The sequence below is a fragment of the Atractosteus spatula genome, chromosome 3 (assembly GCF_055471065.1).
Source record: "Atractosteus spatula isolate fAtrSpa1 chromosome 3, fAtrSpa1.hap1, whole genome shotgun sequence".
NCBI classification, from domain to species: domain Eukaryota; kingdom Metazoa; phylum Chordata; class Actinopteri; order Semionotiformes; family Lepisosteidae; genus Atractosteus; species Atractosteus spatula.
In genome coordinates this window covers 7,994,172-8,017,053 of record NC_142708.1, presented here as the reverse complement: position 1 = coordinate 8,017,053, position 22,882 = coordinate 7,994,172, and the positions used below count along the sequence as shown (strand labels likewise).

The window sequence follows — 22,882 nt, the reverse complement described above, 5'->3', positions numbered from 1 at the left end:
TGGATGGAGAAGCTTGCATCTTTGATCTGACAATGACAATGGACTGGAGATGGTGTCCATCACTGAGTAGTGCTTAATGTGACTCAACTCCAAAATCTTAGGAGTCATTGCAAGTCAAGTTTTTATATATACTGTATATATTCAGTCATTTATGTTGCTGATAAATTAGAATGCGGTGTTGCTTTTTACTGCGTGTTTTGAACGTCTGCTTTAACAAATCTGTAACAGTTATTTGTTATTTGTTAATATTTTGAGAACGTTCAAATTACTATTATATTATTTTTTCATTTTAATTAAATTGAAATTATTTACTATGATTTGAATTAATTCTGAAACTTTATAAAAGAATGTACAAGCAACTTCTGTTGTTCGTGAGAAGAGGTTGGTTTAGCATGTTTTCTCTTGAAATTTATAATACAAGAATACTATACACAGATTTTAGGAAGAGGGTACAAGTCTTCTACAAGATCATTTCTCCAGTAATTAATTCTAAGCAGAATAAGATCTCAGCTTGAGCGTGCCTTTTTCTAGTGACATTTGAGAGTTGTATCTTATAAATGAAATGATGTTGTCTCCCACAGGAGCAAAGCAGGAGCTGAGGAGCTCTCTCTATCCATGCAGGGTGAGGGCCAAGCTGGGGCATTCCATCCACAGCTTTGCTACTGCTACCACCTGCCTAGAGCTCTGAACATACAGTATAACTGGAAGGTTATGGGTTCAAATCCTGGGTGGAACAGTGCTGTTGTACCTACGAGCACAGTACTTTGCTCAGATTGATTTATTCATCACGTATCCTGCTGTGTTAATGGGTGCAGATGAAAGATATTTTCGATGAAGGCGTCAGCCTAATAAATTGGTTCTAATAACCATAATATGCTGAGGAAACCCTGTTTGTTTCAAACAGGATTTAAAATTCCTTTATTAAACAGACTTTACTTTAACAGATTTGGACATTTTGTGTGTAAAATCAGAGATACCAAACTTTGATGGGACAGCGATGATGGAAAAATTATAGGGTAATTGGTATAGGGGTAGGCAAATTGCTTACGATGGGTGTTTGTGTTTCGTATGCTTTAGCAAACTTTTAAAATACAGCTATTTTAAAAATATTACAAATACACTAAATTTCTGAAAATGTGTAAAAAAAAAGCTCTATAAAATACACAAATAATAAAACTAACATAAATACTACAATATGGCGACTAAAAATAAATACTAAATTGGTTTAAAATTCAGGAATATCACTGGGGCCTCATAATTGCTAACAATGGGTGTTAATTGTGTTTTATATGCTTTAGTGATTTTCATCCAAGTAAATTTACAACACATTAAATAAAGAGCAGGTATGTTAATAATAAAAAGACACAGGAACAGTTTTCATTGGTGGTGTTGATTGCAATTGCTAAAAATGTCAAAATGGTTTATTCCATGCTGAAAAGAGAAGAAAGGAAACACAACACACCCGAAGAAGGCTCCACAGCCGAAACGTTGCGTTTCCTTTCTTCTCTTTTCAGCATGGAATAAACCTTTTTAGTCCTCTGTAGCCTGCGCATGCTGATGCGGAGAGGATGTTTGTTGAGATATGGGGGTCCATTGATCAGAAACGATTGTAAAGCTTACCTTGGTATACCTAGGTAAGTTGTGGGTTAATGGTTGTCAATGAGCAGTACAGAAACGCACAATATAAGATCACATTAAGGGCACAGAGAGACAGCGAGGAAGGAAGGACAACAAGAATGAAGAAGAGAAGAGGACAAGAATAAAGAGGAGAGAGGAGATGGAACTTGGGACTTGAAGCTTGCACCAGGCGAGAGCCCCGACTTCATGATCATCCAAACAAAACCTGACTGGAGCTACGTAATTGAACCTTGTTAGAGAGAGCTTGCTTTTCTGTGTTTTAGGTTTCCATGGTAAAAGACAACTTGGTTAGAAATGTCGTTGCTGCTTGTGGGTGCGCTTCTTGAATAGGGATTTTTTTATTTAGTGGCATCCGGGGTGCAGAGAGAGAGATTTAACTGCAGCTTGCATTGCATTTAGTTAGAATGCAGCTTTTATTTTATGTCGTCTCTGTAGGCATTAAGAGTTTAATGCCTAGTAGCAGTCTGGGGTTTTCTGGGTGATTAGAATGTTAGGCCTCTGAAACGCCTTGTTTGTAAATATTGAAGACGTAGAGTAACTTGTGTGTTGTATGGTTTTGTTATGTGTACAGTAGTGTAGTTTGTGTCTTGTCGCCGTTAATAATGTTGTTGAATAATAAACCGCTGGGTCAAATCCTGATTTTCACCGTTTTCGTAACCCCCATTTGTCACAATATATTAGTCTTATATATTGTAATATTGTGATTCTGAGCTGAAAAAAAAACATTTGCGATTTAGCAAAGTTTGTTAAACTGAGGGTTTGTTAAACTGAGGGTTTACTGTCATTGGAGTCCCGAAAACGGACTCAGTCATTGTGGGTAAACTCAGAAACGTACTGAATGGTAGATATTATATAATCTCATCTCTGAGTGGACGGTTGGCTGTGTGGTTGGTAATTCTGACTAATGGGATTCTATGGAACTACTTGTTTAAGGAAATAATGGGGGCTATAAACATTACTAATGAATGAATTTATAAAGTAATAGAAGGTCATGCATCTTTGATATAGTGAGCAGTCTGGGTTTGCTCTGGAAGGCAATAGGATCTTTATTTCTAGCTTCAGTTTTATTGCTCATCAGACGTGCTCTGTGAGGAAACTGAAACATATCAAGTTTCATCTGGGAAAAACAGTCTATTGATAGATGTACTGTACTTAGTCTGTTCCAGTCTTGGGCAGGAATTTGAACATGCGCAGTGTTTGTAGGGGCTCAAAGAGTCATAAAGCACAAAACCATAGATTGAGCTTGTTCTGGAGCATTTCATTTTTTTTCTTGCAGAACAAGTGAATGCTTGCAGTTCAGTAGTTTTGTTTTAATTTCAATTAATGAGTACAGAAAACATTGTTGGGAAGGAGTTGATGGACTTGTATCATTTATTTATTCATTGCAGATTATTTTTGATTAATGTAATGTATTTGAAGTGGCAAATATAAAAATATGTTCTGGCTTTGTACTGCACAGTATATTGACACACTGATTCATTACAAAAAGAAAATGGATGCTTTCAGGAGGTATACTAGAAGAAAAATCAAAAGGGCACAATCCTTCCTACTCTCAGCACTAGCATGTAATCTTGATGGAACAATAAGCTTGAGAGGCTTTTTTCAGGTTTTAATTTTCCTGAATTCCTTTTTAAACACTTTTTTTTTCTGAAATTGATCACTTGTTACATAATCTAAACAGAAATATCAATAAGCATTATGATTTTGTATTGTTTCCTTTAACCCACTGCATCCCCATTGCATATGGAGGTACTTTTCAAAAGCTCAGAAAACTGTAAAAAGGCATAAGATCTGAGAAGGTTTTGTTCATTGTCTGTCTAGGTGTTTTTTGTATGTTTCTTGTTTTTTTTTGCCTTCTTAAAATACTTAGAACTAAAAAAAGGACACCATTTGGTTTTTGTATCTTATTTGGTAGTTTTTAACTATTGTACTGTATACATCCTAGCATTTCTTCCCCAAATTCCCATATTGTCTAGATTAGGAGAATTATATATTTTTTTATTTTGCTGCTTCTATGGTGTTTTCTAATCCTCCTAATTTGGTAGACTTAATTTGTAGACCTGACTATTAACAATTCTAGAATTTAGGTTATTAGGATCAATTAAGACGAGCACTGGTATTCGTGCTGATCCCAGCAGTACTCCGCTATTTACATCATAGTAATTTGAGTATTCTTCCCTTATATGTACCCTGATTTCTGTTTAATAATCAATATTCAATCCAAACACTCATGTTTCCCTGAATGCCTACTGCCTGCTATTAAAGCATTAGTTGTTTATGCTTTCATGCCCTTTATGTTGGAACCATTATGTTGTTGCTTGTTCAAAGAACTCAAACAAGCAGGTGAGGCAAATCTAACCTTTGCTAAATCCATGTAGATTTCTTAGGATATGATCTCCACCCATACGATCTTATAGTTTAGTTCTTGTAATTGTTGCCATTAAATTGTATGTAGTTGACATCAGACTTATTACTCTATAATTATTTAATTCAAAGCAAAAAGAAGATCCCACCAAGCACTGATAGTTGGCAGGTGAATTATTTTGTGCATTTTGAAGTATGTAGATAGTTACTGATAGAATAATAATAATAATATAATAAACTTTATTTTATATAGCGCCTTTAAAGGTGGCTTCTCAAAGCGCTTTACAGGGTGACAATAACAATAAATAAGAAGACTACAACAATAAATAAGAAGATTTCACAAGATAGGACACAATTATAATTACAACAATATAACAATAACAATAGAGGAGACCGTGGAAGGTGGTATTAAGAAGAGCAGAGGGGTGAAGAATGGAACCAGTTAAGTAAAGGCTTTTCTGAAGAAGAAGGTTTTGAGTCTGGATTTGAAGGAGTTTAGAGAAGATGACTCTCTAGTATCCTTGGGCAAAGAGTTCCAGAGCTTGGGGGCATAGCAGGAGAAGGCCCTGTCGCCCATACAATGTAGACGGGCTTGGGGGACAGTAAGGAGGGCAGAATTTGAAGAGCGGAGGTTGCGAGGTGGGGAGTAGGGCGATAAAAGTTCAGACAGGTATTGAGGTGCCAAGCCATGTAAAGCCTTATAGGTGAGCATGAGGATTTTAAAGTCTACGCGGAATTTGACCGGAAGCCAGTGCAAGGACTCCAGGATAGGAGTAATGTGAACACTTGCACTAGACCTGGTCAGGATTCTGGCTGCTGAATTTTGGACATACTGCAGCTTGTTCAGAGTAGATTTAGATACCCCAGGGAGTAGAGCATTGCAGTAGTCAATTCGAGAGAATACAAATATGTTGATCAGCTTTTCAGCCACAGTTAATGATAGCATAGGGCGTAGTCTTGCGTCTTGCAATCTAGAAGTGATTGTTTATCAATTCTGATTGGACTGGTCAGATATGAAAAGTATGTCTGCTTTTCATTTGCTAAATCAGCCTTCAGTTGCACTTTATCAAGGGGTTTGAATAAATTTAGAGGTATCCATATATTCCATTAATGTTGTATGCTGGAAGATGATTTGTCATTTTGAAAATACCAAGGAAATATTATCACCTATTTTAAATCTTGTGTGATGTACTGAAATTATATTCATAACAGAAAGCCTAGAGAGAGCCTCATGTAGCATGGAGAGTGTGATGTTTGTGCCGTCTCCTTGTGATTCATTCAAGTGAAGGGTATGAGTGCTAGCAAACAGTCTCAGGAGATTATTACAGTAATTTATGTGGCCAATTTTGTTTCCTCGCAAAAGGTCAGCAATCATCCATCCTTGAAGAACAATTTAGTAAGGAAAAAAAGAAAACTGAACTCCTTACGCAGTGAAAGATGTCATATACAGAAAGTTTTTTTTGAATCAGTGCATTATTTATTGTTGCAGTAGAGGTAAATATGTATTTATATTTTACATAATATCGAAATAAATATAGGAAATCATTGTATTTTCAAGGATGTGGAAGGTGTTCTAAAAATGCATTGATACCATCCACTCGAAAACTCGAAATTTAGCTGAAAAGGGCAGAGAGAGTTTGAATGTCCAAGTAGTTGGATGCTCTGTAGAGGTCTTAAGTATTGGATCACTTTAAGTAAAAAATGGTCAGTTTACGTATGTGCAGGTGTCCATTTAGGGTCCTTTTATGAATCTTTCTAGAAAATTCACTCTAGATGTGTACAGCCAGCTAGAACGGATGGCAAAACCCTGGATGCCCGGAATTAGCGTGTCACTGCCCAGAGAGGATCAATCCGTGGCACATGTGGTGCATGAGATGTCAGTGAAACAGTAGCTTCATTTTATGTGTTTTATTACTTCTTTAAATCCACTGAATATGGAAGAGTAATACAGAATTGAGTAACTACAGGGAAATTTTGGTAGTTGAGAATTAAAAAAAAGGATACACAACAGTATTCCACCGTCTTCGTAAACATTTTCTGCATCACAACTCGGTCACTTGCTGTTGTTATTTTGGGAAAATTTCTACTACATTTTCCATGGACAGTTGCAAGTTTCAAAGCTAAAACAATCAACAGCATATACCTGAACATAAGTCTGTGGCTAAGGGTCTGCGCCTGTGGCTAGAAGGTTGCTGGTTCGTATCCTGCGGCCGGCAGAGGAATCCTGAGCAAGGCCCTTCACCCCAACTGCTCCAGGGGCGCCGTATAACTGGCTGACCCCGCGCTCTGACCCCAAGCTTCTCTCCCTGTCTGTGTGTCTCATGGAGAGCAAGCTGGGGTATGCGAAAAGATGAATTCCTAATACAAGAAATTGTATATGGCTAATAAAGTAATCTTATCTTATCTTATCTTAAGGCTTGGAGGGACCTCTAGGACCCTATGAAGCAGAAACATGGAATTATGGGAGGTGTAGTTTTCAATCATCCTTTTTCTACTTAGCTTTCACTCATGTTATTTTGAAATTATCTGTTCCTTCTCTGATTGATTAACTTCTTAATTACATATGATCTCCTCAAATATGACCATTTGTTTTTCCTCAGAACTTTTGTTTTGCATATTTTAGAATTTAGTTATATTAATTTTAATTTTTAATGTGTTATTACTGTTGTCAGGTATGTTACTCTCAGGCCAACCGTGCTACCCTCGTGACAACAATTTGAGAATTTGAATTGAATTGTTAATTGAATTGAATTGAAAATTTTCATTTTAAATGGGCCAAGGGAATATCATGACATTCGAAAGTATTGGCATTTATTTCCCTATCCTATCTCCAAAAACAGTCAGCAGTTGGCAGAAAGCAGTTAAATTGTGGTGTCTTTATCATGTAAATCGACCCATTGTTGTCTTCTGTCAATGGACAACAGGTCAATGAGCTGTATTACTGTCTCTGCAAGGGGAATTAATGGGGAGTTGCTACAATATAGTGAACAGTGTGTTAATTCCTTTCCCCTAGAAGTAGTGTTATTGTAAAGAAACGGTACAGAAATGCAGGACAGAAATGTATTAAAATTAGACCAGTTTAAGAAAATATTAAAGTTTGTTTAGTTAATTCTGCATTCTGCTGTTTTGGGTTTTACCCCATTCTGTAGATTCAATGAGCACCAGAGATTCTCTTTAAGGTGCATCAACCACCTTTTACGATAAAATGTTTTTGATTTATAATATGCTTTTTTAAGTGTATTTCTCAATACTTTTGTGCGTGTTTTTGTTTTTTATTCACATTGCTGGTCCCACTAACACCCCTTCCAGCAGCAACCTTAGTTTTTCCCAGGAGGTCTCCCATCCAGGTACTGACCAGGCATCAGTAATATAACATCAGTAATTTTAATTATTTGTTGGTTATATAAATGATGTAATGTTTCTTTGCAGTGTAATGGAAAATTAAACTTCCTATCAAATAAACCCATTACAAAGCATCACTTTAATTTAATTAATATGGCTTGTGGAACTAGACTGTGGAAAAAGACTTTGGGCTTCACCAATCCACTGTCAGGCAGATAGTGTACAAATGGAGAAAATTCAACACCACTGTTACTCTCCCCAGGAGTGGTCGTCTGAAAAAAATCACTCCAAGAGCAAGGCATATAATACTATATCACTGTATAGGAACATACACATACAGTATGTATAGGAAAAAAACAAATTTCACCCAACCGTACAGGGAATGGGCCACTGAGCAATGCAATTTATATTTATAAGACTTATTTATTTGGTCATTCTAGGGGCTTTTGGTGCTTGTGTACGAGGTTTATGTGTTAAATGTGTTGAAAATAATTTTTCCTCTCTCATGGCGGTGAGAGCTGAGCCTCTACTCTCAATAAGCTTGAAATCTCAAATTCTTATGAAAAATCTGCTATTGTTTTGGCATACTTTTGTATGACTAAATTAGTGTGACTCTCACTAAATGCAATTGTTTGAGCTACATGCCGTACTGTATTCTGTACTGTGCTCCTGTATGCATACAATAAAGATCTGCTTTCCTGCTCACCTCAAGAACCTGATCATTGTTTGATTTCTACAATCAAATGAAATGAATTCTGTTGAAGAATGATTGTTTTCCCAAGGCATGACGTATATGGGAGGCAGGACAACATGAAGACGAAGAGAACTGTTACCTTGGACCCACACAAAGTTGAGAATGACCAGCTCTCTTCTCTACAGAAGTAGCCCATGAGAAATACAGCAATCCGGAAAGGAGCTTCATTCTCAGTCTGAGAGAACAGGTCTGTCCAGGAGAAGACCACCTGATTCCCCTAACAATTCAGGAAGCACTAGTTGGCTCTTTGGAAGACTTCCAACAGATGTGTAACTGCCAGGAATTAGAGACAAAGAAAGAGATAGAACATTTAATATGTGCCCCTGTCATTTTGACATTGCTTTTCATTTTCTAATCCAATTGAGAGAACGGAAAAGGCTGGCTTGTTTGTTTCCTAGTTGCTAAGTAGATTGTGTGTGTTGCACAGAGGTCGCTTGACCATCCAACTGTTTCTTGTAAGAATCCACTGTGTCATATTTGACAACATGGCTGAGTTGCTTGTTCCAAATTCTTTTTGAATTGATTAAGGGAATTACTTCAGTTTAGGAAGCTTAAACTAGTTGCAGTGCTCTGGTCTAAAAAATAAAAGAATATTGTGTGATAAAAGAACCAAAAACAGAAACATACAAATAGTAACGAACAAGACGAGGCCTTTTATCCCATATGCCCCATTTTATTTTTTTCTGTAGCAAATTGATCCAAGGATCTTATCCAGCAGTTCCTTGTTAGAAGCCGTGCTTATGCTCTTTTAGAATATGTCTGGGCAGGTATTTCATTCACTCATAACCCTTTGTGTAAAGAAGTGCCTCCTGCTATCGGTACTGAATGATTTTCCGTTTGGTGCCAGCTTGTGTCCTTTGCTTAATGTTTCACTGTTGAAAAAGTCCAATGGGTTTACATGCTCACCTGAATCGGGTATCCTTGTAATCTTGTCTATTCAGGATTAAACAGATTCATTTTTCTATCTTGTGACAGAAGGACATTCCTTTAAGACTGGGAATATAAACTTACTTGGATTGATGAATTCTAGAGTTGCAGTATCTTTTTTGCAATGTGCTGACCAAAACTGTACATGCTATTCAAAGAGAATGCCACCCACTGGTACACCGACACCAGCCTGATTTCCCTCTTACGTTTCCCAACTAAGAAGTGAACAGGCCAATCATGTATTTTGCCTGAGGTCAGGCTTGAAAGGGGAAGCACGATGGTTAGTATTGCAGCATTACTGCACCGTGGTCCTGGATTAAGTTCCTGGTGCTATCTGCGAGGAATTTGTATGTTCTCGCTGTATGTTCCCATCCGTTTCCTCCAGGTGCTTCAGTTTCCATCCACAGCCCAAAGACCTACTGTTACGTTAGTTGGCTTCTGTAAAAATTTACCATGGTGTGAGTGTGTCCCGCAACGGACTGGTGTCCTGTCCCGGGCGTATCCCGCCTTGCGTCCGTTGCTCCCTCCGCATCTCTGTGGTGGATGGATCAGGCTTGAAGGTGATTTAGCTGCAATCAAATATGACTTTACAGACCAGCAGTTCTTTGTGGAGTAGATGTATAGAAGATTTTACCAAGTCATGTATTTGATTATACTGTAGGTTAACTGGATCTTGCTAGAATAAAGAAACAAAGTGCATCAAAAATTAGGAGCTTTAAGAACTGATCAATCAGATGAGTAAGATTTCACAGATGTCTTCTAATACTCTTTTAAAGTTTACATTGTTCTTAGGTTTTTGTTGAGCTCACTCTCTAGGAGTAAATGATTTAGGAATCATAGCTTGTGGGTTATAAAGAAATTGTAGTTATCCATTAAAGGCTTTAAATAAAGCAGCAGGATTTATTCTTTAACTGTTTTATAAAAAAGTAGAAAATGAGATGCATTTATGGAGCACAGTTCTATTTAAGGTTAATCAATAGTAGGGTCTTACACATTTTTTTCGTCTCTCGGAAGGCTTACTATTTGTATGTCTTTGTCACAGCTGAAACGTTGTGTTTTCTCTCTTTTCTTTTCAGCATGGAATAAACCTATTACTTGTTTCTTTGCAGCCTATGCATGCTGACGCAGCTACCCACCTGAAGTATTTACTGTATAATGCATTTTTATTAATGTACTGCAGGATTGGTAATAAATGCAATAAATTCCCAAAAACCTAATGTTGCATCTCTTAATAGTCATAAAAAGATTTTACTCTACACTGGATGAAATTTGCTTCTCTGGACCCGTCCTAAAATAGACCAGTGTTAGACCACTCCCTTTTTTATGGAAAGCATTGTACCAATTGTGGCATTTCTGATGAACCTGAAACATGGTAGATTGACTCCTCACTCCTACAGCTGCCAGTTGAGTAAGTGTTTACGTGTATTGAGGGTATAGGGTTCTAAGTATAGCTTTCATAAGAATTGCCAGTAACCTTTGTACAGTACTTTAAGTACTGCTGCAGAGGGACAGTGTCATCTCCACTTTTTTTCACTGATCTCAGTGTGGGGCAGAAGGATAGAGCAGCATCTGGGTTTATTGCTCTATAATGATAAAACTTCAGATCAAAGAGGAGTCCCCTCTGTACACTGAATGCAACAGATGATACTCTTCTTTTAAGAAAGTCTTTTGATGCAGCCTTCAATGCCACCAGATGCATTCTATGAGAAAATAAAATAATCTAGGTGATCGTGCCTAGGTGTGATCTTTGAAAACCTTGTTTTTCATTCTGCACTTGTAGTGAAGGGAATGTCAAAGAGATGCTTCAGGGTAGCATTTCTGATTGATTGCCTTCCTTGATGTTGTGGCTTTTGCCTGCTGAATTAAGGTGAGATGATGCCTGGAGGTACTGTGAATAACCTTCTTGTGGGAGAATCAATAAGTTTTCCTTCTGATGAAAGCAGAAGAGCAAGCACCTCTTAGTCATGCAAAGTGTTATGGAAAAATAAAGTGAATTTTCTAACTCTAAATGTAAAAAGTGTAAGTTATGATTATGGGAGGGGCAGAAGATTATCCCACTCTGCTGTTTGTTATGAGCTGCTGTAGGATGTATAACATTTTATTGCTCACTCCAGGCCTTATCCAGACAATGATACCCATTAGAGGTGTTTGACTAGCTGCAGGTGAGCTAAGAGTAGGCAAACACAAATGATCAAAGGTGATTGACTCTGGCTAATTAACAACATAGTAATTCATCAGTGCTTTCATCAGTTCTGGAACACAGCTTAAAATGACAAGGACAGCAGACAGATGATATAGAGCAGGGGTTGGCAACCTTTCAGAAGGGGCCTGCCAACAGTTAGCTCATGCACTTGTTTTTACAGATTTGTATTTATACTTTTTTTTAATGTCATGAATAGCTACTCACATTTTGCCTAATAAATATTTAATTCTTTAACCATTTTTAAAATCAATACATTTATTATGCACATCTTGCCATTTTGTCTGATCCTTGCCTTTGCTTTCCCTTGCTGGGTTCTGTAGTTTCAGGCTGGTAGCTTGACATTTTCAGCAGTACGCAAGCCTATGGGTGTTGAGGTGTTATTCAGCTACAGCATGGACAAAGAACTGACTTCTTGCATGAAAATACCTGTTCACAAAAGTATGTTGATCCAAACATAGAGCAGTGAAAATTCCACTTTTGTCAAGACACGTGACTTCCAGGAGGTCATGATAGAGGCTCTGTGATTGCTTTCAGTAGCCTCAAGAGTGTTTAGCAGCTCCTGGAACTTGTTTCCATGGTTTTTCTGTGTTTTTCCTCACAAAGAAATTATTAAAAACTAATTTGTTTTCCTACCTTGCCATGGCTAGTTTGATAGATTCAGCCTTGTCCGCCCTGTTCTTGAAAGTGTTTATTGTGTTTGGTCTGAAAATGACTCTCTCACAACATAGAGCACAAACCAGCATGGTCGTCATGTTGGAACAAATCCATATTCATCTCTCCAGTAGTCCTGAAATGAGCAAACATTTAACTTTACTTTCTTAGCAACTGACATTTTGTTTTAGTTTTATCACTTTTTAACTATTTTTTTGTGGCTTATTAGAGTTTAATTGCACTTGCTGTTAAAAATCCCTTTGTGTGCCAATAATGGCATATGTGCTTAGATTGCTTACACCCCAGATACAGAGAAACGTGATGAGATAGAAGATGGAACACAATTGGAGGTGCATTTTCTGAATAGGGAGATAGATTCTCATTCATATTAAGCTATCCATGTTATAGGAAGAGATATTTAGTTGTTTCCTGTTATTTAGGATGCAGGGTTTGTTTTTTTTGGCCTTTGTTTAGGCACTGCACAATGTTTCACCTTACAGGGTTATTAATAATATATCAAGTCAATACTAATTTCAAATCACGAACAGTAAGAAGGCATCAAACAAAAGCATTGCGCACCATTGCATCTCAATTGTTAAGTACTGTAGAAATTCGGAACAAAATGTGTTCCCAGAAGCAGTAGAGCGGTGGACGGGGATAGGGGCAGTACAGTGCTGGACCCATCTTCAGTTTCAGGCCAATAGCTGTGGTGCTCTGTCATCACAGATCTTAAGCTCATTGAACAAAAAGGGCTGGCTGAGATCAGGATGTGTAATCTACTTCCCCTGTCTGTTTGCTCATTGACTTAGTTTCAGATTGCACTCTAGTATTGAGGGGAAGAGTCCCTGGAGAAACAGCTCAAACAGGCTCATTTGGTGGCAGGGACTTAAACATTGTCACAGCAGTGTATCGGCACTGAGCAGTCATATCACTCTGCAACTCGCAAATGGCAACCCATTGAAACTAAGCAGGTTTGAGCCTGGTCAGTATCTGGATGGGAGACCTCTGGGGAAAAACTAAGGTTGCTGCTGGAAGAGGTGTTAGTGGGGCCAGCAGGGGGCGCTCACCCTGCGGTCTATGTGGGTCCTAATGCCCCAGTATAGTGAGGGGAACACGGGGCTTGGCGATATGGCCAAAAACATTATCACGATAAAAATTTTCATATCAGTCGATATCGATAATTATCACAATAAATGTCAAATCATTATTTCTTTCAAGTTTAAAGGCAGATTTGTTCTCCTGAGTGAAAGTTGAAGAAACCAGACAGTAAATTGGTAAATTAAACAACTTTTTTTTTTAAGAACTCAATAAACACTTGCCAAACAGCAGAAACATTAAGCAAATCTGTTAGCTGCCCAGTCTGCAACACGCACGCACACTCGCGCAGTATTTTGGGCGCATGCGCATATCATGCGCAAAGCATAAACATATATATCGAACGTTTATCAAACTTTTGTTAAAATTATATCGAGGAAAATTATATCGCGATAATTATCATTATCGAATAACCCCCAGCTCTAAGGGGGACACTATACTGTAAACAGGTGCCGTCCTTTGGATGAGATGTAAAACTGAGGTCCTGACTCTCTGTGGTCATTAAAAATCCCAGAGTGTTTCTCGAAAAGAGTAGGGATGTAACCCTGGTGTCCTGGCTAAATTTCCCATTGGCCCTTACCAATCATGCCCTCCTAATAATCCCCATCTATGAATTGGCTTCATTACCCTGCTCTCCTTCCCACTGATAGCTGATGTGTGGTGAGTGTTCTGGTGCACTATGGCTGGTGGTGGTGGAGGGGAGTCCCCATTACCTGTAAAGCTCTTTGAGTGGAGTGTCCAGAAAAGCGCTATTTAAGTGTAAGTGTACCTACATGCTATAGTATAGTATTTATGTATGTCCAGAAAAACGCTATATAAGTTTAAGCAATTATTATAATTATTATTATTATTATTATATAGTATAGTATAGTAGATCACCTGAGCTTCACCAGATATGAAAAGCCATGAGAAAAAGACATTGAGAAACATGATAATGGTGTTTCATCATAAGCATAAAATTTCCTGATTTAAAAGGAGAAATCCTTTTTTGCATAACCAACATTTCTGTAACAAAGTTTAAATCAAGAAGGACTTCTAAAATATTTGATCATGATGTATTATAACCCACTTAGATAATGGCTTGATGTGCAAAGCATATTGAACTAAATTCATCTTTGAATGTATTGTACTACTTATTTTAGAATCGCAGACGTGTCTAAAATGGTTTTCAGGACAGCTCTTCAGTGGTATAAAGTTCGGAAATAAGAAATACAGTAGCACGGTCTATTGCTTTGTGCTATCGTTTGATCAGCTTAGCTCCCAAATGTACAGTAAGAAAATAAGCTTTCAAAATAATGATCTCTGTCTTCTATATATTGTGTACTAGTGGTTTTCTATTTTGGAGTCCCCTCTTACATTTCTGTGTTATAATCGCTTGAGTCTCTTAAGTATAATTTTGCTTGGCACTATTAATAGCGGCTGACCCAGGATGCCAATGTGAAGGACAGGCTCTTAGTTCATCAGAGCTGGTCTCCCCTGTTCTTGGTCCATTGACAGCAATAGTGCTTTTCTGTATCTTGTCCCTAATCAACCTTTTTTATTTCCCCCGGCATTCAAATTTCAGACCTTATAAATCCTATCCATAATTAAAGGAATAACAAAATTTAACTCATCACAGTATTTCTTAGGTGGGGATTTATTCATTATCAACATACAAAAAAGTGAAATACAGTTCAGCTTGGTTTATGCAGATGTGACTATTTCCCTTAGCTTTCTTTAAAGAAAAAAAAGAAAACTGTAAATGGCTCTTCTTCAGCAGAAGGAATATGCTGAATTGCACTGTGGCTGCTGTCAGTCATTGTTAACCTACGTGTCTCCATTTCACTCTGCTGTTGCCTCCATTGTAATTTCCCTATGGCGTTATTTTTTGTGCATATTATTTTAAACAAAAAACAGATGAAAAACAGAAGCTCCATCAATCAATGTTAGGTATAAGCAGTAAGAGCTCACCTAAATAATAGTGACTGCCAACTGCACGTGCATGTTTTTAACCATGATTTCTTCGTTTTTAACTATGAATACTGTCTCCTCTATTACCCACAACAAGCATGGCAATGAGTAACCTAGGCTAGTGTGAACTGAAACATGAGGGTACTGTATGCATCACGGTATAAGTGCCATCTTCATAGAGCTGGTTTCCTTGGGTGTTATTTTGTGCTTTTAGTTGGAATGTGGAATTGAATTGGAAATGCAAAAAGTGGGGGCGTGGACAATTACAGATGCAGCCATTCAAAATGCGCGGGCGATACCGCATTATTTTCCGGTATGCTGTACGCAGTCTACCGCAAGCTACCGGTAAATACCGCGAGTTACCGGTAAATACCGCTAGCAAAATAATAGTATCCGGAATTTCCGCAAGGTGGAGCTAATAAAGCTCAACCTCTCATGTTTGAGCTGTAGCCATCAAAGTCTTTAACGAAGATATTAATAATAGTATTAATAATAAATGACCTTGGACAAGCTGTAAACTCAAAGTATTGCCCTGGTCCACATTCTTTTTTTCATTGACCGTCTTTGTAAAAGTAACGCCACAGCATTTCGCAATCACGCATTTTTTTCCAATCATGCAAAGTACAGTGATTCACCATGCCTTTCACATGCTCATAAAAGAGATTGATTTAGGGACATAAACATATTACCGTATGCAAACTGTACTGTATACAGTATGTATATGTATATTTAATGTCTTAACTGTGCCCGTTTAAGTATTGAATATTCATATCTAATTTTACCACTGAAGGGAAATCTTAGTAGCTGAGCATAAAAACAATAGGAGCATACTGCAACGCGTGTGAAGGCCATAAACGATATTAATTTTGGAACATAAACATACAGTATATGGCTGGTCTCGGTACTTTAAAGAAAACATACACGAAACATGGTTTCATTATGACCAGAATCTTGAGATATTTTTAACTTGATTTACAGTATTTGAGAGGTATGTCTTAACACCGATACTACAGTGCTTAAGTACTACTCACGTATATGTTTCTAGGTTTATATTATGCATTTCATACGGTCAAATTACTTTTGAGCAACTAATAAGAAGCGCGAAACGGTATGCGTTTTACTTTCGTTTCGTGCTGGGACCCGTGGATTGATTAGAGATATCAAGTACATACAAGTCATTTTTTAAATGTTGTAGTTCGTCTTGAAAAAATGTTACGAGTACATCATCTATCAACAATTACACAGGTTCTGTTTCCATATTGCGGATTTTGGTTACGTAATATTATTTTCTAGATTTCACGTTGTGAATATATGATTTGGGCAAACAGAGCCGCAAAGAAGTACATTATGGGTTGTTGTTTTTTTTGCAGTTTTATCTAGAACAAGCGATGCTTAAACCTTTGTCTGATTCTTGTGAAACTATCCACACGACAGTTACAGTACCTAGGAGTTGACTTCAGTGATGTCACTGATGGGATGTTTCTAAAAATCCATCCTCTGTAAAACGTCTTCTCTAGTTGTCCTGCATATGTATTCGCTAATGAAGCTGTGTGTTCTGAGCCTGGATCTCTACATTTCTGTATGAACCACCTTAGAGGGCTAAAGACAGCTTGTGTTTAAATTGAGTGTAAGGCAATTTATGCTTCTAAAGTCATGGTCAGCATTTTTGTACTGTGCTGTAAACTTGTTCTGTGCCTAGTCACATTATTTTATAGCGTTTTCATAGCGTTATCAAATCTGGTGGCGCTGTGTTAGTTTCCTGACTCCCATGTCACATGGTCTGTGATTGTAACCTGTAATACCGGTTTAATTCGTCACAGCCAGCACTCCGGTTGTAAAGTAGAAGCAGGCGAGATTTCCAGCGAAAAACACCTCCCCCTTCTTCAGGTGTGAGGGTCTTCTGCTCAGAATGAAACGCTAAAATGTAATGTAGGCTCTGAATGGGTTCTGACTTGCTTTAACAAAATATGTTTACAAATCCTTTCACCTGGCATTTTCGTAGTTAGAAATTATGGAACGCTCTGTTAAAAGCAAGGGAGTTTTTATGTCCGTTGCAGTTCTTTTGCAACATGAATATAATTATATCGTTATTAATTTCTTGAGATACGCGATTCCATATTATATTCCCTTTTAATCAAATTCTAAAAGTATGCTTGTTGACTCCGGTATCGCGTTAGTTAAAGACTTCGATGCTTAAAATGTTTAGGAGAAATGGAATACTGGTGTGTATGTTTTCTTTAAAGTACCGAGACCAGCCATATACTGTATGTTTAAGTTCCAAAATTAATATCGTTTATGGACTTCACACGCGTTGCAGTATGCTCCTATTCTTTTTATGCTCAGGCACTAAGTAAAAGGAGATGCTTCATATTGCTTGACTAATTTTAAAAACTAAGTTAGAAATGCAGACGCTCCCTCGGTGCGCTGCTCTGGTGCGCCGGCTCTTACACAGTGCCTGTCTGCCGTAAGCGTTACAATATACATACCCAACACTGCTTGTACCCATCTGTCATGCAAATAAAACACCTTGAATTGAATTGAATTGAGGGGAGAGGGGGGAATACTAAAGGCAATACTGGCTCAATACCCTCGATGGGCTTTGACGTGCTAATGCGTTGGTTTAACAGTCCGGGTGTGGCAGGCTTCCAATGTCAACTCGACTCGATTGGAAGACAATGAACGTATTTTGTGATATTTAGAAATATAAATTTGTTTGGTGCGAGTGAGGTTTTATTTAATCTCTGACCAAGGGAAACGTTTCATTTTTTCAAAGAAATGTTTGTTAAAAAATAAAGTCATAGTTCTATGGGATTCAATCACAGACCATGTGACAAGGGAGTCAGGAAACTACTCTAACACACAGCGCCACCGGATTTAATAACGCAATAAAAACGCTATAAAATAATGTGACTAGGCACAGAAAAAGTTTACAGCACAGTACAATAATAAATGCTGACCATGACTTTAGAAGCATAAATTACCTTACACTCAATTTAAACACAAGCTGTCTTTCTGTATGAACCTCTAAGCTGGTTCATACAGAAAATGTAGAAATGCATTAGCCTGATTATGATTAAAAAACACATAATTAAACACGCGTTTGCGATTTAAATCAGAACACGATTTAAATCAATATAAATGTTTATATTGTAACGCATACTGTCCAGCCTCCATTTCTCTATAAAAATTTACTCTGTTGCACACACACACACAATAGAAGGAGGAACCGCTGTCAGAAGGGAAGATATGTTCAAAATATCGCAAATATCGTTCATGTTGCGATATTTTGAAATATAAAAGTCAATTTATTGTCCATAATATCGCTATTCTATTTTTTCGAAGAAATGTTTGTTAAAAGAAAAGTCCGGCACCAGCTGGATTCGATCACACAACCTCCCAGTTGCTAGTCACGCACCTAGACCAGTCGGCTAGAAGACAGCTCGCATGAACAGGCAGGCGAAAAAGCCCTACACAGCCCTGTCGCAGCACACGAATACCGTTATTAAATTCTTTAGATACGCGATTCCATATTATATTCCCTTTTAATCAAATTCTAAAAGTATGCTTGTTGACTCCGGTATCATGTTAGTTAAAGACTTCAAAGCTTAAAATGTTTAGGGAGAAATGGAATACTGGTGTGTATTTTTTTCTTTAAAGTACCAAGACCAGCTACAGTATATACTGTATGTTTATGTTCCAAAATTAATATCGTTTATGGCCTTCACACGCGTTACAGTATGCTCCTATTCTTTTTATGCTCAGCTACTAAGATTTCCCTTCAGTGGTAAAATTCAATATCTACAACGGGCACAGCAAAGACGTTTTTACTGTAAGTCTTTCTACGACAGACCAACGGACCACGAGTGCCCCTGTCGGTCAACCAATCACGTACTGCGGTGCCACGCGTCATCTTGCGTCATACTGAGCGACGTCACCTGCGGTACGTGTCTGTGACGCGCACTTTGAATGGCTGCATCTGTACTCATATAAGGCCACTGACATCCGAACTTGTAGAGAAATTAAAGTGAATAATTCAGTCTTTTCCTTTCTCAGTCACTCCTCTGCTCTTTACCTGCCACAGCCCTCGACAGTCTTCGGTATCAATACTTCTCTCCTGTTGGTGTGTCTTTACACAGGACCCAGCTGCCTCATCCATCTCTGAGGGGGACTCAGACACGCGGGAAGGGGAGCCTGTGACCATCAATTACAAGCCGTCCCCCTTGCAGATGAAAATCGGTGAGTCGCCTCCATGCTTCGAGTTTGTGCATTCCCCCACTCCAGCGTGGAGTCTTTCCTCCTCCCTCGTCCATGGGCAGCGCAGCAGTGAGCTTTCTTCTCGGGCACAGATCGATCATTTTGTCTCTTTGCGTTGTAAAAGTCTACTATGCCCCTGGAGCGAGGAAGGCGAATGTGCACACATCTACCGAGATGCTCACTTAATACTGTGCTGACGGAAGCACCACAGTGCTGGAGGAGGACGTACAGTACACAGCTCTAACCAATAAGTATTTTCAAGCTCTTGTGTTCCTTGGCCAGCTCAGACCAAGTGAATCTTGGCTGCTGAGCTGTGCCCAATTGGGCACTACCTAGAGAAATTCTGGTTACAGATGACTAATACCATAGCCCAGATCTGAAATCGTGGGCTTTTTTATATATATATTTTCCTTTACAATTCCTAAAGAGAATAAATAAAAAATCTAATTATGATATATATGAAGAACATTGATTTGGTATGTAGTTATATACCGTAATGCCATTTAGACTGTGACTGTATTTCTCAGTAGCTCACCATGATGTAATGGGGACCTTCACATGGTCATCGTGAAACTTTGGCCAGTGCAAAACGAACAAACAAGATTTGTTATAATATGCTCCTACCCGTCACCAGCAGATCTAAGATCGGCCCAATTTAAGTCAGCGACACTGCCTCAGAAGAGAAGGAGAAGAAGAAGGAAATGGAAGTTTTAAAGTTGTAAATAAAAGTTTGCTTGGTTGGGATTTTAAGGCCACAGCACAAAAGTCACTCACCTACACTATGGGCAAAAACCACACTCAAGCTCAGGGTCAAAAATATGACCTGGGGAACATTAATGGCCTTCTGCCTGTTTCCTCTGAGCCGTCTTGTGGCTTGTTGTCAAGGTTATCTGAGTGAATTGAATTAGTCAAGCTTTCCTGGGTCTTCCATTAACTACCGTTTGTTTTCTGCAACCCTTATAATGATTTGAAGAGTGTTATTAAAGCAAGTTTGCGCATCCTGTTCATCTTTTTAGCTTTTGTAATAAAATGTATGTTTTCTCAAAAATACTGAAAATAACCACCAAAGTGCACAAGATTCGGAATATAAAATCTTTTGCTTCGGTATACTGTCTGTGTCCAGGTCCTGCCCTGTGCCAAACTCTTGGGGTTAAGGGTTCAATTAAAAGCCTGTTGTTGTGAAGGAGGTGTCTCGGTCATCATCAGTTACTGACCACTGACAGCTGAGCTGAGATCAGGTTTGAGCTGCCTCCATTTGAGTCCAGGAATCCTGGAATCACTGGCATGCGCAAGGCAAAGAGAAGGTGCAATCAACACACAGAAGAATGGCCCTTCAGACATGTGAAAATCCCGTCAAGTATTTTTTTTTTATCTGAAGGAGGTATCTCATCAAACCCTGCTTTGTGTATGGAATGGTGCTATTTTTTGTCCGTCAGACTTGGCCAATCATAGAGGAGGTAAAAACAGTGATGGAAGAATATCACACTGGGTTTTTATAAAAAAATAATGTGTAGAATTTGGATTGGCAGAAAAGGCTTCACATTTTCCAACTCAAAGACCTTTGAGCAGTGAGTTGAACTGTGTGCTGGATAAATGGACCAGCCTATATCTAGTCTAAGACAGTGTAACTCAAACCTGTTGTTTACAGTTTACAAATTGTTTAGTATTGCTACCGGTGTCCAATTACTCGTCTGTTTCACATAGAGCCTGTGTCTAATCTCATCTGTTTCTATATTTAAAAAAAAATAAAATTAAAGAGACAGGATGAAACACCTTTCTGCTCTAAGAGAGGAGCAAAGGACTGATGTGTAGATGTGTAGTTTTCTCCCCACTTATATTTGTGTACCCAAACATTTTGCACCATGCCTGTCCACTTACAACGTGGGTTGAAGAGCAGAAGACTAGATTTGTGCATGTCTGTGTTTTTTTGCTATTGAACTGGACAGCTTGTAGAGTGATTATAAAAGAGAAGCTTAGCAAAATCACAATTCCATTGCTTTTCCTTTTATTTCCTGGAGTTTGTAAGCTTTTGCAATTCTTCACTTTGTCATGATGCCTAAAGAAGGTTGTAGTAGGTTTCATCTGGGAACAGTGTGAGCAACCTGTTCAAACTATAGAGGAGCAACAGAGGCTAATTCCAAACTGAGAAGGAGAAAGATTAAAAAGGGATATTTTATTGTGGAGCCTACGTCTATAAATTGTGTAGCATATGACAAAAGTAATGTATGCTTAGCTTAGAGTCAAGGTTCTGTTATTGATAAGAGCACCTCTGCTTTTGCACTATTTTGTACAGTATTTCTCAGTGGTACTGTATTTGTCATATTTCATTAACTCAGAGAGCATATAAAAGGTGAGTACAAAGAAGCATAGAGTAGCAGTACAGTATTTCTACATGCTGCTGGTTTTAGAATATTAGTAATTTATTTGGCTGTTATCCAAACTTAAATTTTCTTGGCTGTTTTTTTTTTACTGCAGTAATAAAAAAAGTACCTTACTCTAGAGTACAAATGCAGTGTTGCACCCAGGAACTGAACCCACAACCTTCCAGTCACAACTTCAAAACCCTTGTCACTATACCGTACTGCTGCGATGACATTAGTCATCAAGAAGGTCTCTGCTGACATTACAGTATTTGCTGAGAATGCAATGAGACCCATTCAAATAAGCAGATTAAATTCCTCATATGATTTCAGTGTCTAGTTTTCATTGCTGATTAGCTATTTTTCTTTTCTACATTGGCGTGTCTAGGGCCAGATCTGTTTACGTTTAAGGAAAAGAGTCTTTTAAAGTCCAGTTCAAACTAAAACTCCTTGTGACTGCTCAGGCAGCTGTCAGCTTTTTAGGTTTTGAGCCTGTGGTTCCTATGCAGACTAGACAGCATCTCTCTGCAGAAGTGGGCACAGCGTGTATCATGGGTGACCAAATGAGTCATGAAGCATATAAGCATGTGTTGATTAAACATGTACTGTATGTTTAGTCCCTCTTTGAAGGCAGCTGAGGCCTTACATTCAGAGGTTAATGGCACAGCTTTCCCAGGAATCCCTCAGGAGCTGCTGTTCTTGTGGCTGTGGAAAGGAGACGTGTGTGTGACTGAGCTGTGGGTAAGCTGCAGCAGGCTCTGCTCATGGCGTCTGTTCATTAGTGATTCGCCGATCACTTGCTGGGCCCTCGATTCCAGCAGGGACTAGGGACAGGGTTTTGAGGAGGGAGAGAGAAGGACAGGAGATGTTAACCTGCTGTCTCTTAGGTTTTAACCATTCTAAGATCTCCCATCAACTGAAATGATGCATTATTTCTCCTGTCAAAGTAGAAGCTGGACATGTGCAGTTTAGGTAAATGAAGATAAAAAGACATAGTGCATGTCAGAAAAACTGCAAACATTTTTAAAAGGAGGTCCTTTTCCCTCATGGGTTCCTCTAAGTTGAAATGCTAAATTTCCTACATCACCCATTAGGTTCAGCCTGCATCATATCAAGGGAGAACAAGAGTTTCTTGCTTCTCCTGCAATTCTGTAATGTAAGTCTGTCATTCATCAGTTACAGAAAAATGCCATTCAGACGAGGCATCTCCTGAAGTCTTCATACAGTGTACTTGCAACAGGTTTTACTGTACATCTTCAGATACACCAGTGTGTCTGTGCAATATCTGAACAATTTATACAATCTCACCTGAAGGTACATGAATCACACTGATCAAGACAGAAC

At 38.4% G+C, this 22,882-nt stretch overlaps 1 protein-coding gene across 2 annotated transcripts in view; it reads left to right on the top strand.

The window, feature by feature from the left end:
- fam219aa (family with sequence similarity 219 member Aa) overlaps window positions 1-22,882 on the top strand; it is a 53,153-nt gene that overhangs the window by 7,919 nt on the left and 22,352 nt on the right. For both annotated transcript variants that reach the window (XM_088910470.1, XM_088910471.1), the window contains exon 2: window positions 19,061-19,160. In XM_088910470.1, the coding sequence (XP_088766596.1) occupies window positions 19,061-19,160 (100 nt within the window). The remainder of the gene's footprint in view (window positions 1-19,060; window positions 19,161-22,882) is intronic.